At 53.5% G+C, this 13,750-nt stretch overlaps 5 protein-coding genes across 5 annotated transcripts; 3 read left to right on the top strand and 2 right to left on the bottom strand.

Annotated features, from left to right (window-relative positions):
• Positions 1–232: 232 nt before the first annotated feature.
• On the bottom strand, positions 233–970 carry D7B24_002513 (uncharacterized protein; the record flags this gene model as incomplete). Its single annotated transcript, XM_028636719.1, has 2 exons — positions 233–846; positions 901–970. 2 exons carry the CDS (start codon positions 968–970, stop codon positions 233–235), a joined length of 684 nt encoding a protein of 227 aa, XP_028491191.1.
• A 729-nt stretch (positions 971–1,699) lies between these two features.
• D7B24_002514 (uncharacterized protein) lies at positions 1,700–2,794 on the top strand (the record flags this gene model as incomplete). Its single annotated transcript, XM_028636720.1, has 1 exon — positions 1,700–2,794. One exon carries the CDS (start codon positions 1,700–1,702, stop codon positions 2,792–2,794), a length of 1,095 nt encoding a protein of 364 aa, XP_028491192.1.
• Positions 2,795–5,670: 2,876 nt separating this feature from the next.
• Positions 5,671–8,343, top strand: D7B24_002515 (uncharacterized protein; the record flags this gene model as incomplete). The annotated part of the gene is made up of 4 exons (XM_028636721.1): positions 5,671–7,357; positions 7,408–7,795; positions 7,849–8,273; positions 8,327–8,343. 4 exons carry the CDS (start codon positions 5,671–5,673, stop codon positions 8,341–8,343), a joined length of 2,517 nt encoding a protein of 838 aa, XP_028491193.1.
• A 502-nt stretch (positions 8,344–8,845) lies between these two features.
• Positions 8,846–10,562, bottom strand: D7B24_002516 (uncharacterized protein; the record flags this gene model as incomplete). Its single annotated transcript, XM_028636722.1, has 4 exons — positions 8,846–9,059; positions 9,112–10,103; positions 10,154–10,342; positions 10,401–10,562. 4 exons carry the CDS (start codon positions 10,560–10,562, stop codon positions 8,846–8,848), a joined length of 1,557 nt encoding a protein of 518 aa, XP_028491194.1.
• Positions 10,563–12,348: 1,786 nt separating this feature from the next.
• Positions 12,349–13,344, top strand: D7B24_002517 (uncharacterized protein; the record flags this gene model as incomplete). The annotated part of the gene is made up of 1 exon (XM_028636723.1): positions 12,349–13,344. One exon carries the CDS (start codon positions 12,349–12,351, stop codon positions 13,342–13,344), a length of 996 nt encoding a protein of 331 aa, XP_028491195.1.
• Positions 13,345–13,750: the final 406 nt, after the last annotated feature.

The following is a 13,750-nucleotide window of genomic DNA, read 5'->3' on the forward strand; positions in this document are numbered from 1 at the left end:
GACCGAGGAAACCCCTGTTGTACCAGACATCTGGGCTGGCGAGCTGACCGAGGAAGGTATAGTCCAAAACCTCGCTTTGGACTGGGCATACTATGCAGGCCCTACTCTAGCGCCTTACGGGGATGACAATTTGGGACTCATGACATTTTAAGTAAAATAGGTTAGCGATTTGCGGGTTCATATCTCTCAGACCGGTGTGGTACATGATCACCCTCACCACTCGAGCTAGCCTTTAATTCGTGATGACTGGCGCCCGTCCGTCATACTTGGAAGTCTCGGCAGCTTCAAGCATGAACCTAGCTACACTAGCTCGAGAGACTTTGGGCATGAACCCGGCGCCGCTCCCGTTATCTTCATATACCTTGACTTCTGCGGCCACCATATCCGTCAACAACCAGGGACGCACTTCCACGAAGATGATGTCATGTGCCGCTCTAAGCTCCTGGTCCACCGCGTCATGGTCTTCGCGGCTATAACGCATATTGGTGTACGCAAATGTCAAACGCATGAAGAAATTGACGTTCGACATCGAGGTACCCGTTCCCACCGCTGACATGACGACTATTTTTCGAACCGGCGGTCTAGCCTCCCGCATCGCAGATATAGTATTCCGCACGCTGTCTGCCATGAGTCGTGGTGGAGAGTTCACGGGATCTGGGGCTGCAAAGGGACTGTCGCTAACTCTGCGGGCGTTCATGGTCACCAGTACAGCATCGACAGCCGAGGGCGAAGACTTGAGGGCATTGCTAATTGATGACTGGTCGAGAGGCGTGCCTGTGATTATGGTGAGGCCCTGGCGCTCGGACAAAGCAGAGTCCTTGCGTACGAGTGCGATGACCTGATGGCCTTGGAAAGACGTTAATTGGATGTCATGGAATGCGACATGGACGCTTCACATACCCTTGTTAAGTGCTTGGTCGATCACAAGCTGTCCAGAACGACCACTGCCTCCGATGACGAGGAACCTCATTATTCTTGGCTTGTGATATTCTCAAGGTTGAGTACGCAGTGTATTAGCACAAGGACGCGAAGTTTGATGGATGTCTCGCTGGCCAATGTAAACGAATTGCGGGAGTCAGTCGAAGGTGTTGTGCGAATCTCGGAAGACAAAGTTGATGATGATTGTAATGATGTTTTTATTTGCAACAAGAAATGCCCATAAGTCTCTATTTATGCCTGTGTCTTATTGTGTCAGCTTCGGCTTACAACATCGAGTTGTCGAGCCCTTCCAAAGTTCATGTAGAAGTCCGCACAATTGTCCATCAACATTGTCCGTATGAAATGTCCGCTTATATCCGAAGTCGGCCACCCGCGGTGATTGATGCACGGACAATACGTGGAACGTCGGACAACAAGTTGCCGGACAATTCACAAAGCCTGATGGCTTGGGAGGTTTCATTTCAGACTGTGGGTATGGACGAACAATACTTAAGATGACACACTCCCGCTAGGACTTAACTTTCAAAGACATTACCTAGGCCCTTGCAGTCCATTGAGTCGGTCGAGCAAAGTAGCATCAACTCTATCTGGTGTCTTTTGATCTAAATCAATATTCGTCATGGCAGCCACTCAAACAAGCATTGCCATCATCGGAGCGGGTCTTTCCGGGCTCTGTCTTGGTCTGGCTCTTCACCAACAACTTATTCCGTGCACCATATACGAGTCTCGGACCGCACCACTGGACATTGGTGGGGCGATCATGCTTTCACCAAACGCACTTCGGATTCTTGATAGTCTGGGTGTTTACGAGCGGCTAGCACCCTTGGCTTATCACTTCCAAAACCTCCACTTTCGTACCGATGACGATAAACTTCTCGACACATTTGAATTTGGCTCTGAGGAGAAATACGGATTTGACGGTGTACGAGTTTATCGATTCGAACTCATCAAGGTCCTTCTTGAGAAGCTTTCAGAAGGCGGCATCAGACCTCACTACGGCAAGAAGTTTGTTAAAGTCACAGGCGAAGACTCCGAAAGTGTCACTTGGGCCTTTGATGATGGGTCTTCTGAGAAAGCAAGTTTTCTCATCGGCGCAGATGGCATTCACTCTCGCGTTCGGGCGCACATCAACGCCAACGCAATTCCAATTTTCACCAAAATGATTGGTGTCTCAGCTACCATTCCCACAGCGCAGTTGGGCTTCAGGGTTGATGATGACTATCCGCTGCCCGTTACTGTCATGAACAAAAAGCATGGTGCTTTTGTCGCCGCTCCTCAACGTAAGGACGGCTCCGAGATCTTCATTGGTAAACAGTGTCATTTCACAGAAGAGCCCGACCGTGAAGGTTGGGAGCGCATCACAAGCGACAAGGCATGGTGCATTGAATTTCTACGACAAGGAAGTGAGGATTACCCACCATTCGTCGCTCGAGCCGTATCGAACATACGCGTTGAGACCATTAATCTGTGGCCCTTCTACATCATCCCAAAACTCGAATCATGGGCTTCAAGCCAAGGCCGTGTTGTTATCCTGGGAGATGCAGCCCATGCCATCCCCCCTACCGCCGGACAGGGTGTTAACCAAGCGTTTGAGGACGTCTACGTGTTTGCCAAGATCGTAGGCAGGGTAAACCAGACCGCGGATAGGAACTTGCGCTCTGTGCTGCATGAGTGGCAGCTCAAGCGTCAAGAACGAGTTGATCAAGTTCTAGAACTCAATGCAAGCATCAACAAAAGAAGATTACCAGCAAAAGGCGACGATATAGTCTCTCATGAAGCTTTTGATCTGGATTGGCTCTACGGTGTGGACTTCGAGGCTACGGTGCAGCAAATCTTGGTACAGCACAGCCATTGATAATCAGCTACCCGATTGGCGTATCTAGTCGAGGCCTGAAGACTTTTGTATGAATTCTTATCCCAACGCTATTCTACACTTCAGTTCTGCTACGTTTCTTGCAAGAAATGCGCAGGTTATTGGACCATTCTCTCGCGTGATTCGCACCCTAGACTCCACGGAGATCCCACTTTCGTAACCTCGTGATCGTTGTTCTTGGGATTTACAGGGCTGCAGATGATCCACACTCCATCTATATCAGAACCGCATTCGGCTCTGTTGTTTCCTATCAGACCACGAAATCCCCGAATATTGAACACCACGTCGACGTCAGGCACCCTGTGCAACAGCAATGTCCTCAGCAACTACTTCAGCCTACCATCGTCTAGTCATGTACAAGCACCTAGGAAGAGCAATTTTGCGTCTAAGAAAATGAAGCCTCAGCTAGTACACCTGTGATGTACCTCGCATCCTCAAATCAAGCCTTCAAAGTCTCATTTTGAGCCTCATCGGTCAAGCATGCCGCTTTAAGGGCCTTTGTGCTACGTAGTCCTGCGATCATGTCAATGGTGATGTTCTGGTCAGTCATCAGTCATGAATGAACAAGGCACGAATGTGGAATGACTTAGGCCTTGGAACAAGTGACAGCTCTGATAAGCGTTCTCCACGAGTCCTTCATTATAAAGGCACACACAGCAAAGACAAGATGCGCCAGTTGTGCCTCTGATGCTGAGCGGAAAGATGATTCCATTGCTAACATTTCTCAGTGAAAACGAGAGAGCTAATAATAGATATCCCTCGGTGCGGATGGTGAGTCAGTGACTCAAACCTCTGCGGACTATTAGGGGATCCCACAAAATGGAAATTGAAGCAGGCCTCGAATTTTCTGGAAATGTGGTCTGGCAATTTCATCTCGATGGAGCGCGGAGGCCACTCGTGGAAAGCGCGGAAGCCATGCATCATCATCGTAGCGCAAGTATGCCGAGGTTCCGTCACCATGATAGAGATTGTACGAGATTTGAACAGTCTCATTTCCCCTCAATCGCAGAGACCAGTCATTCATGTTTGTCGTGAAGCTGCCGTTGCTCCGAGATGACGGTTTTTGTCCGTGCCCCTAAGCTACATGGACCGGCATTTTGATCCGTTCTGTGCCTCATTCTTGCAGATGCTGTGCCTGACAGATGTAACGGTCATGCGTCAGATGAGGGTGCATGACCGAGGCCTTCATATTCATCCAGAATCCCACCACGACCTTGGGGTCCGTAGGGCTGTCCTGAACGGTCCGGTTCAAGCTGTGTAATCTTATTTGTAATGTTACCCTGCATCTTCTCCCAGGCCCGGCAACCACTCCGTTCCTTCGCATCGTGAGTTCCTGCACGTGCTGCGACTCAGGGTCACCTCATTTCAATGATGCACCAGAACTAGCAACGGTATGCACGTCTTCAAGGCGAGCTTCTGCTCGGTCAGCTTTTTGGGCACCATCGCCGACGTCTCACATGCAGTCTGATCCCAGCAACAAGTCGGAGTCTCGGCACCTCCCCAATAGAGCAAGGTTATCTTTCGCACCTACGGTCGAAGTCATTTTTCAATTGCTCTGTCAACCTTGTAGCCAGGACTTCAGGATTCGGGGAGCGCTCAAGTGAATCCTCGATGAAGTCAGTAGCGTGCGAATGTCAATCCCGACCCAAATTCTCGTGGTTGCTGTCCAGTGTCAAGTTGCGTCCTCTTCTCGACCACACGGATACATTCTAGACGCGAGTATCTGTTCGTCACGGCCAAAACGCCTCCCACAAACATGAATCGACTGTTCTATGGGGGGCTGAACTACACTAATCTTCTCATCTGCTGGGAAGGGTCGGCTCCGCATCTGCGTCAATTTCAAAGTGCACTTGCTTGCCCCTACCGTACGGCGCTACAAGCATTTTCGGTACCCTCAGATGGTCGCGTAGCGGATCCCGACAGCCTTCGAACCAGCGAAGACAGCCAAGATACTCTGTCGCTGCCTGCCCCCGCCTCTGTATGGCTCTGTCTTGATAATTCCAAGATGAAAAATCATCATCGACTTTGAAATAACCACGATCAAGAATCGCCATTCGAGAGCTTGTCCAAAAAAGGATGGAAAAGGTCCAGCCAGCCACGCGTCGCCTTCGTGGGTGCGGAATAGGGACCCAGCCGTTTGTACACGGCAGATCTAGCACCATTGTGCACAAGTTAGGGCCTTCAGTGAGAATGGAATTCATCAGACCAGGTCAGCAGCTCGCTAAGACGATAGTTTCTCAAGCTAAAACGATAGAGGCCAAGGCATTTCAGCGTCCCGCACGCTAGTCTTGACCGCGTGTGGGCAGTTCAGGCGAGCACGCGGTCGCCACATTCCCATCTCGACCGTCCAAACCCCTGGTATGTGGCGGGCTGTTGGTGTCCCGCCCACCCCTGGAACGACCCAGGCCCTCCTTCGACTACCATAGCCTCAAGGCTACCTTCTCTTTGGTGGCTGAAGGGCTGAGCGCACCATATCTCCGACTTTCGGATAAGCTTCTGGCCCCTCTTGGTAGATTTCATCCAGCCAATGGGACCAGTTTACCGTGGACTGTGCCCCTGGACCTGTCCACATGCAAGCCGTGCCAACCCTGTCACACATCGATCCATTGCTTCTGCGCTGTCTCAATACGTCCCATTTGGGGTTCGGTCTCGCCCAGACCACGCGCGAAAGTCGCTTTAGCGATGTCCCAATTCGAGACCCTTCATTTCTCACTGCAAGCCATCCAACACCCATCACCCTCGTGGCGCGCACCAACCGATGGCGTTCCTAGCTGGTAGATCGCCTTTAAACAGCCCAGGCCCGCTGCCTGGGTTGTCGGGGAGGATGCTGAGAGGTCTTCAAGCACCCATTCGACAACATGAAGCATTCTGCCATCCATCTACTCTGGCTCGCCGGAGCTCAGGCTCTGACTGTGCCTCCCGCTGTTACCCTGACCGTCGATCCGCTGCCTAGCGACTATCTGACCTCATACGCCAAGGATGATATCATCCCGACTGATGAGACGGTCACGGTCAAGGCCACTGTTATTCCAACCGGTACGGCGCTGTTGCTGCCAACACTATCAGATGTCGAACCCCACACGACTGGTATCATCGACCCCGTCGTGGAGTCTCTGACCAAAGGACTGCTCTTGACCACTCCTATTCCTTCACCCACATCGCTGTTGCAGCCAGTGGCGTCGCCAACATTGAAGAAGAGACAAGCAAGGCCACCGACTCAACAACTCGAACAAAGGGCTGGTGGTGACATTTTTGCCGTACCAGTAGCAACAAGTGCTCCACCATCATCCATCATCCGGCGGACGGATCATCCGGCGCCACGCCTGGGAGTTCGCAAGTCAGGCCCCATCCAAACTAACAAGTTCTACTCCAACTTCTTCCTCGGTGACCAGACCGGCCCGACCTACACGTTTCCCTACTCGATCGCTTGGTCAAGGGGCCAGGGCCCGGCAGCGAGCTGGGGCATTGCTATATCTCACACCGAGCCGAAACAGCGTGTATTCGGTCCTATCGAATACAACAAGGCCAATGCGTACTACATCAACCCGGTTGGCATCCAGTCGATGATTCTCTCGGCCAAGGAGCTCGGTAAGGACACTATTCTCGCTATGGACCAGACGACCGCGTTTTCCGCTCGCGTTGGACTCAAAAGGAACGCGGCGTCCGCTCCTTCCATCATCTTGCCTCTCATTCAGGGCATGGCATTTGTCACTGGCCAGTTTTCAGGCGGTACCCCCATGATTCAGTCGGGTGTCTACATCCGTAGCATGGTACGGGTAGCCACAAACCCCAAGACCAACGTGGTCAAGTACAATTTCCTCCTCGAAGACGGCACTACCTGGCGTGTTTACGGCCACAGCACTTCAGGGGCTGCGCTCGATCTTCAGGTAATCAACAACGGCCTGGTCCAGAGCAGGAACCCCTTTTACGGTACCGTTCAGATCGCCAAGGACCCGAAGACAACGGGCTCAGAGAAGGTGCTGGACGATGGTGCAGGTATCTACGCGACTGGTATCACCCTGACCGGCTCGGCCTCCGGCACGGTTGGAACGTACTCTTTCAAATTCGCCAAGACTGGTCATCCCAAAGGCAACATCTACACTTACGCCCTGCCCCACCACGTTGCTTCTTTCAATGCCGATACTACAAGACGTATTTCGGCACTCAAGCTCCAGACACCGACAAAGGGAGTCGGCGTCGCGATTCTTGGTTCTGTCTGGACAATGACCGAGTCCAATCTTCCCACCGGCATGAGTTTTTCTCCATGGGATATCACCAGAGGGGGACGTCTTGCCTTGTCAACAGCCGTCAAGAACGCCATCAAGCCTATCGCATTGTCTGAGATCTCGCAGGACATGAACGCCCAAACGAACCTCGACTCAATGTACTTCAGTGGCAAGGCACTGGCCAAGTTTGCTCAAATTGTTTATGTCATCAATGATATGCTCGGAGACAAGGCCTTGGCCCAGGCTGGCCTCAACAAGCTCAAGGCCGCCTTCGCTGTGTTTGCTACCAATAAGCAAAAGTTCCCCCTGATCTACGAGAGTGAGTAATTCTTCTACCATCCACATTTTCAGCAAGCTGACAGGGCAAAGGTGCCTGGGGCGGAGTCGTCTCCTCGGCGACATACGTCAACCGTGATCCAATGGCCGACTTTGGTAACTCGTACTACAACGACCATCATTTCCACTACGGCTATCACGTCCTCGCTGCCGCCTACATTGGCTACCTTGATAAGACTTGGCTCGCTCAGAACAAAGACTACGTCAACACACTCGTGCGTGATTATGCCAACCCAACCGTGCTGGATACATTCTTCCCGCCGCACCGCAGCTTCGACTGGTACCATGGACACAGTTGGGCGCATGGTCTTTTTCCTTCACTTGACGGTAAAAACCAGGAGTCTAGCTCTGAGGACATCTCGGCCATGTATGCCATCAAGATGTGGGGAACCGTCATCGGTGACACGAACATGGTTGCCAGGTATGTCCAATGCCCAGGCCACGCAAGAAGCGTATTCCTAATAGATCCCACAGGGCCAACCTTCAATTGTCTGTGATGACGAGGAGTCTTCAGCAGTACTACCTTTACACATCCGACAACACGGCCCAGCCGCCCAGCTTCATTGGCAACAAGGTAGCAGGCATTCTGTTCGAGAACAAGGTCCACCACACGACTTTCTTCGATCCGAACATTGAGGCCATCCAAGGCATTCACATGATTCCCATACACGCGCCGTCAGGGCTCTCGCGGTCCAAGACCTTCATCAAACAGGAATGGGATACCTACTTCAGCAACGGTCGCATTGACAAGATCAACAACGCCTGGAAGGGCATCGCTTACGCCAACTACGCCATCATCGAGCCTGCCAAGGCGTATGCCTTCTTCAACTCATCATCATTCCAGCCTGCATGGATTGATGGCGGAGCGTCAAGGACATGGTACATGGCGTACTCGGCTGGTATGTTGACACGCGCATTTTCTCGTTGCGATCTATGGCTAACAGCACTGCAGCACTGGGTGGACTGTAGTTTTGAAGAGACATTAGTTGTACAAAAGCATTATGGCGATCATATACCCGAACAGATCACCAGTAGTAGTAGTGCATTAGAGAAGACCCCAGGCGACTTATGCAGGCTGATTAGAGGGGCAAGACTCCAGATTGCGGGAGCGAAGCCTAACTTGATCGCGACAGATCGGTCTTATTTGTCTCATTTCCTTAATAGCAATATCTTTGACCAGAGACTAGTGATAGAAACCTTGATCTCTCCAATTCGTCGAGATACACGTGTGTTCCCCACCCACCGAGTTCAGCCCTTTGAGTATAGCATAGAGTATTTAGAGGATGGCTGATCAGCAACCCTGAATACCACACTTGCCCGTGCTCGCGGCTGCTGTCATCGCCGTTTCATGATTCCTTGAAGTGACATTGAGGAAAGGAAAACCAGCAGTGGCCGTTGAAACTCAGCAGTCAAGATATCTAACATTATGTAAGAATGAACGAGGGTACTCCTAGAGTCAAGATCTCAGCCGTCACTCCAATGGATCGCGCCCCCCTTGTGCGATCATAGCTGCGTGGTACTCTTCGTCAGATTCGAGGTCAATCTCTATGGGGTGCGTAATCGGCAACATGGGTGTCCCATTCTCTTCAAGTTGCTTCAGCCGTGCAGCCGTATCAGGCTTGCTCTTGTTAATGCTGTAGACTTTGATTCTGTGAGCAGACGACGTAACGTGCAAACCCCAGTTCCTGTAGCAGCTGTCAGCTTGGTGTCCTGGTGAGACGACATGAAAGAACTCACCATGCACTCCTCACGTAGGTGGGCTGTGTATTCATGGCATTGTCCCACGTTCGCACGCAAAATTCCAGCCATCCCTCAGCATCTACGGGCAGATCAATTTCCCAGAGTCGCCAGGCCCAGAAGTACTTTGTGCTCATCTTCTGCCAAGGTACTTCGTACCAGACTGACCCGCCATCACCGCTGACCTCAACTCGCACAGGCCAGTGGCCGCCGCCAGAGTAGGCCCAGCCGCGGAGCTTGACCTTGCCATCATGGATGATTTGGTCCTTATCGCGGGGGCTCATGATAGCGGAGCTCACTGGCATATCCTGAATGGAGAAGCCGTTGCTGAACTTGGCGTTCTGCTTGCCGATTTGGGGCGTGTAGTACAGGTATTCCTTCATCTGTACTGGTCCAGGGCTAGGGCCGCGTATCGCGCGAACTTGGTACAGCCATTTGGCGCTGCGAGCACCGATGTAGCCAAAGACGACTGCGCGAAGTGGGAAACCATGGATCTTGGGCAAAGGCTCCCCGTTCATCTCCCATGCAAGCAAGACTTCGTGCGCTTTGACCTTGCGCCAGGGCACACTGACGAGGTAGTTCATCACTTTGCCCTTCTTGAAGTAAGTGTCCGCGCCGCGGAGCTCGATGTCTGTCACGCCGTCCTGAAGGCCGCCGCAGTATTTTATGACCTTTTTCAAACTGACTCCAGTCCAACGCGCCGTGCCGATAGCACCCTCTCCCCAAGGAGCGTTGATGAGCTCGTCGCCATCGCCCGGGTACTCGTGTATTTTCTCAATGCGGCGGGTTCCAGAGCACTGCAGTGACACAACGTTGCTCTGACGAGAGAATAGCGCTTCGTTCTGAAGATCCGCTAGCGTGAGGATTCGGGGGTTGTTGACGAGACCACCAATGTCGAGAGTGAACTTTTCAGGATCAATCTCGGGTACACCGCCATGATTACGGACAAAGTGGTCCTTATTGTCAGTGATTTCAGTCTCGACGAGGCGATCCTAGTGACTAGTCAGAAATGTAGGGGGGCGAGGGTGATCGAAACGCGTACTCTGACCGGTTCACCGTTATATGGAAACTGCAAGACATGGATCATGTCCTTGGCCTTCTCTTTCTGGACATATTCCCAGCTGATTCGAGGGATATAGTCAAGGCCGCATGCGTAGTGGTACTGCTTAAATCGCTCGCCGGTGAGAATTGGGTTGGTGTCCGGCAGCGGGACAAGTTGAAATTCTGGAGGCTGCGATGAGCGTGAGCCATGGGGCAGCATTCAAGACCAATAACATAGGAACACGAACGTCCGGAAAATCGTATTCCGCTAGGATCTTCTGCGCTTGCTCCTTCTTCTCGGGGTATTTCTCCCACTCGATATAGCCCTTCCATCCTTCTCTCTCTTCCGCAAAGTGAGGAAGATTGGTTTTCGTTCGGAAGGGAAGCGCGTGTGGTTCGGCTGGAGCCATTTTCACGACTGATGACTGATATCTGGTAAGTAGGAAGACTTGGCTCGCATGCGAAGGTAGGCCAAGTATCGGGTTGTTGGCGAGGAGTTCTGCAAAACTGGTCGCTTCTTAACATGCGTCAGAGCCGGGTCAGTGACATAAGGTCCTGCGGAACTCCGAACCCAGAAGTCCTTGACCATCACTGTGTCGTCAGCAGCAGATGGAGCTGCTGCATGGGCCGTGACATCGACCCAATGAATATGAGTATCTAGGTGCCGGCTTTTGCGTGTGGTGATGTCATGCCCATGGTCGCACGACTGTTGCGTGGCTCTGTGCAGGTGCTGCCATGGAGTCACCAGTGCACCATTGCTAGCATGTGCTGCATCGCATCATGTCGATCTTGTGAGCGAAGAGCCGAAGTTGCCGTATGCACTACGATTAAGGAGGCAGCGAGACGAGATGGCGCTGAGGATGTCAAGGGCGGGGCAGCTCTTTCAATACGACTCAGGCCTCTCAGGCCTCGCACAGCATGCACTCGCTGTCGGGCGTCCTCAGCGGCACCAAACAAGGCTGGCCGGAGGGGAAGAAGCAAGCAAGCATTCATCAGGCAAATGAATGTTTCTATCGGTCAGCTGGAGCGGCCCAAGCGGTCGGGTTGTAATACGAAATCGGTGCCCGGACATTTATTCAGAGCTGAAAGGTGCTAAACAGGTCGATCACCAGATTATTAGCGAGCTATGGCTTCACGTGTGCCATCGCCCGGAGCGACTGTCTCACGTGAGGAAAAGGCCATGCAGGCAGTTGCGCCATCATCACGTTCCTGAGATGTTGACAGCGCCGACAAGTCACTGTTGGTCGACCGTTGGGATTGTTCTGGAGGGTTGAGAGAGGGCATCATTCGCTCAGAAAACGCTGCCGGCCAGAGAGGGGGAATCGCGGCCAGCCATGGCAAGGATGCAGTGTCGCACCGCACGCCCAACAGGCCGGGTTATTGAGATGTGAGATGAGCAAAGTTGGGGGGCGTGAGACAAGGGGAGGAGGGCGAACTCCAAGCGCTGTCAGACGTGCCAATCAAAAGAGCAACGATGATGGCGACGGGGAATTTTCCCCATGACTGGAAGATCGACGTGGGGGAGCGAGCTGATTGTTCTCCTGCTGGTCGCCGGATGCAGAGCTGGTGAATCCCAGCGTCGAAGGGGGGGGGGGGGGCAAGGAAGCCAGGGGTAAGCCATCGTCAAGACGAGCTGGACACTGGGGAGCGTGGGGGTTCCCCAGATCAGGACGTGTTCGGCGGGCTTGTCTCGTACAAGTCTGAGAGGGGGGTGGAAACAGGGGCCGTTGTGCTGTCTGTGTCTGTGTACGGCCGCGCGTGACCGACTGAGAAATAGTCTGTTGAGGTGTTGAGGGGCGCTGGTACGTAGATAGACAAATCAGAACCTTGACTACGTGTGGCCTGGCCACCCCCACGTCGCAGTCACCGACCATGTTAGCCAAGAGCATCCGAAAGCCGCACACCAGGCCATCATGGGGCTCCTGTCTGGTGGGAGACAGACATCCGGCCGGCGCGCACCTCAGCTGGACCATCAAGCCGATGAGCGGCGGTATCCGAACGAGTATATAGCAGGTGCTCAGTGCCCTGGTGTCCGGTCACTGTTCTTTCATTCTCGCCATCACCACGCGCATATTTTCTTTTTCAAAACGTTGCTCGTCGTTCTCAGCCAGGCGAGAGTTCCTGCTGATCCTGCTGCTATCAGTCAGCACCCCGCCTTCCAAAACGCACAACTCCCCATATACAGACGCATTGATCATGCCTTCAACATTGACACCACCCCCAGCGGAAGCAACATGGGTTGCCGGTCAGCCCAAGGCCGTACACCATCGTCTTCCCGACGGCGTCTATGTCCCGACGCTGTGCTTCTTCACGGAAAATGACGAGGTCGACCTGAACGTCCTGGAGCGCCATCTCGTGCGTCTCATCAACGCCGGCGTAGCAGGCATTGTTGTTCATGGCTCCAACGGCGAGGTAGCCCACCTCACAAGAGAGGAGCGCGCGGCCGTCATCCGATGCGCCGCCGACACGATCCACCAAGAGGGTCACGATGTCCGCATCCCCCTCATTGCCGGGTGCGGGGCCCAGTCGACGCGAGAGACGCTGCAGCTCTGCCGGGACGCCGCCAAGAGCGGGGCATCCCACGCTCTGATGCTGCCCCCGAGCTACTACGGCGGTCTGCTCGACGACAACAAGATTGTGGATTACTTCCATGACGTGGCCGATCAGAGCCCGCTGCCGTTGCTCATTTACAACTTTCCCGGGGCGGCGGCTGGGCGCGACCTCTCTTCCGATGTTATCCTACGAATCGCAGCGCATCCCAACGTTGTTGGTGTCAAACTGACGTGCGGGAACACGGGCAAACTAGCTCGGGTTGCGGCGGACGCGCCCGAGGGTTTCTTCGTGTCAGGAGGAAGCGCCGACTTTATTCTGCAGGGTATGGTCGTAGGCGCACATGGCACCATCTCTGGGCTCGCCAATGTGGCACCGCGGGCCTGCGTACGCATCATGGAGCTTTTCAGGACGGGTCGGCTCCTCGAAGCGCGACGTCTCCAGGCTATGGCCGCCAAGTGTGACTGGGTCGCCATCAGGACAGGTTTCGTCGGTGTCAAGGCAGCTATTGGACACTTTGAGGGATACGGTGGAGAGCCACGACGACCATGCGTGGCACCAACACCACAAGAACTGAAGGGCATCGTGGAGGGCATGGCCGAGTTGCGCAGAGAGGAGGCGGCTCTGGAGAGCGAGGCGTGAAGAAGCCTGGGCGGATCGAATTCAGGACCGAGGTGCATGTATGCTCCCCAACCCGGGCTGTCTCGCTGGGCGGGTTTTCTGGAGTGGCGGGGAGGATTCCACAGCATTGCTGGGCGTTTGGTTAATATTTGTGGATCTTGTTCTTCGGAAAAGCCTCTGTACGAAGTAATAATGGAAAGTGATTCGTCGTATGAAAGCTGCAAGCGCCCAGCCAAGTCGTCAGATTCGCGTCAGTGGCATGATTTTGCAGCACATCGTGAGCGCCTCCTCCCACGGGTGGGATAGTGCTGTGTTCTAGACTGCTGGAGTGACCCCCACCGAACGAGCGAGGCGACAACCGTTCCCCGTCGGGGTGCATGCTGAGAGGAATGTTACTTCGCTTCAGGGGCGGGGCTCGTCGGGCAGA

This window comes from Verticillium nonalfalfae (genome assembly GCF_003724135.2).
Source record: "Verticillium nonalfalfae strain VnAa140/NRRL 66861 chromosome Unknown scaffold_160, whole genome shotgun sequence".
Lineage (NCBI taxonomy): Eukaryota > Fungi > Ascomycota > Sordariomycetes > Glomerellales > Plectosphaerellaceae > Verticillium > Verticillium nonalfalfae.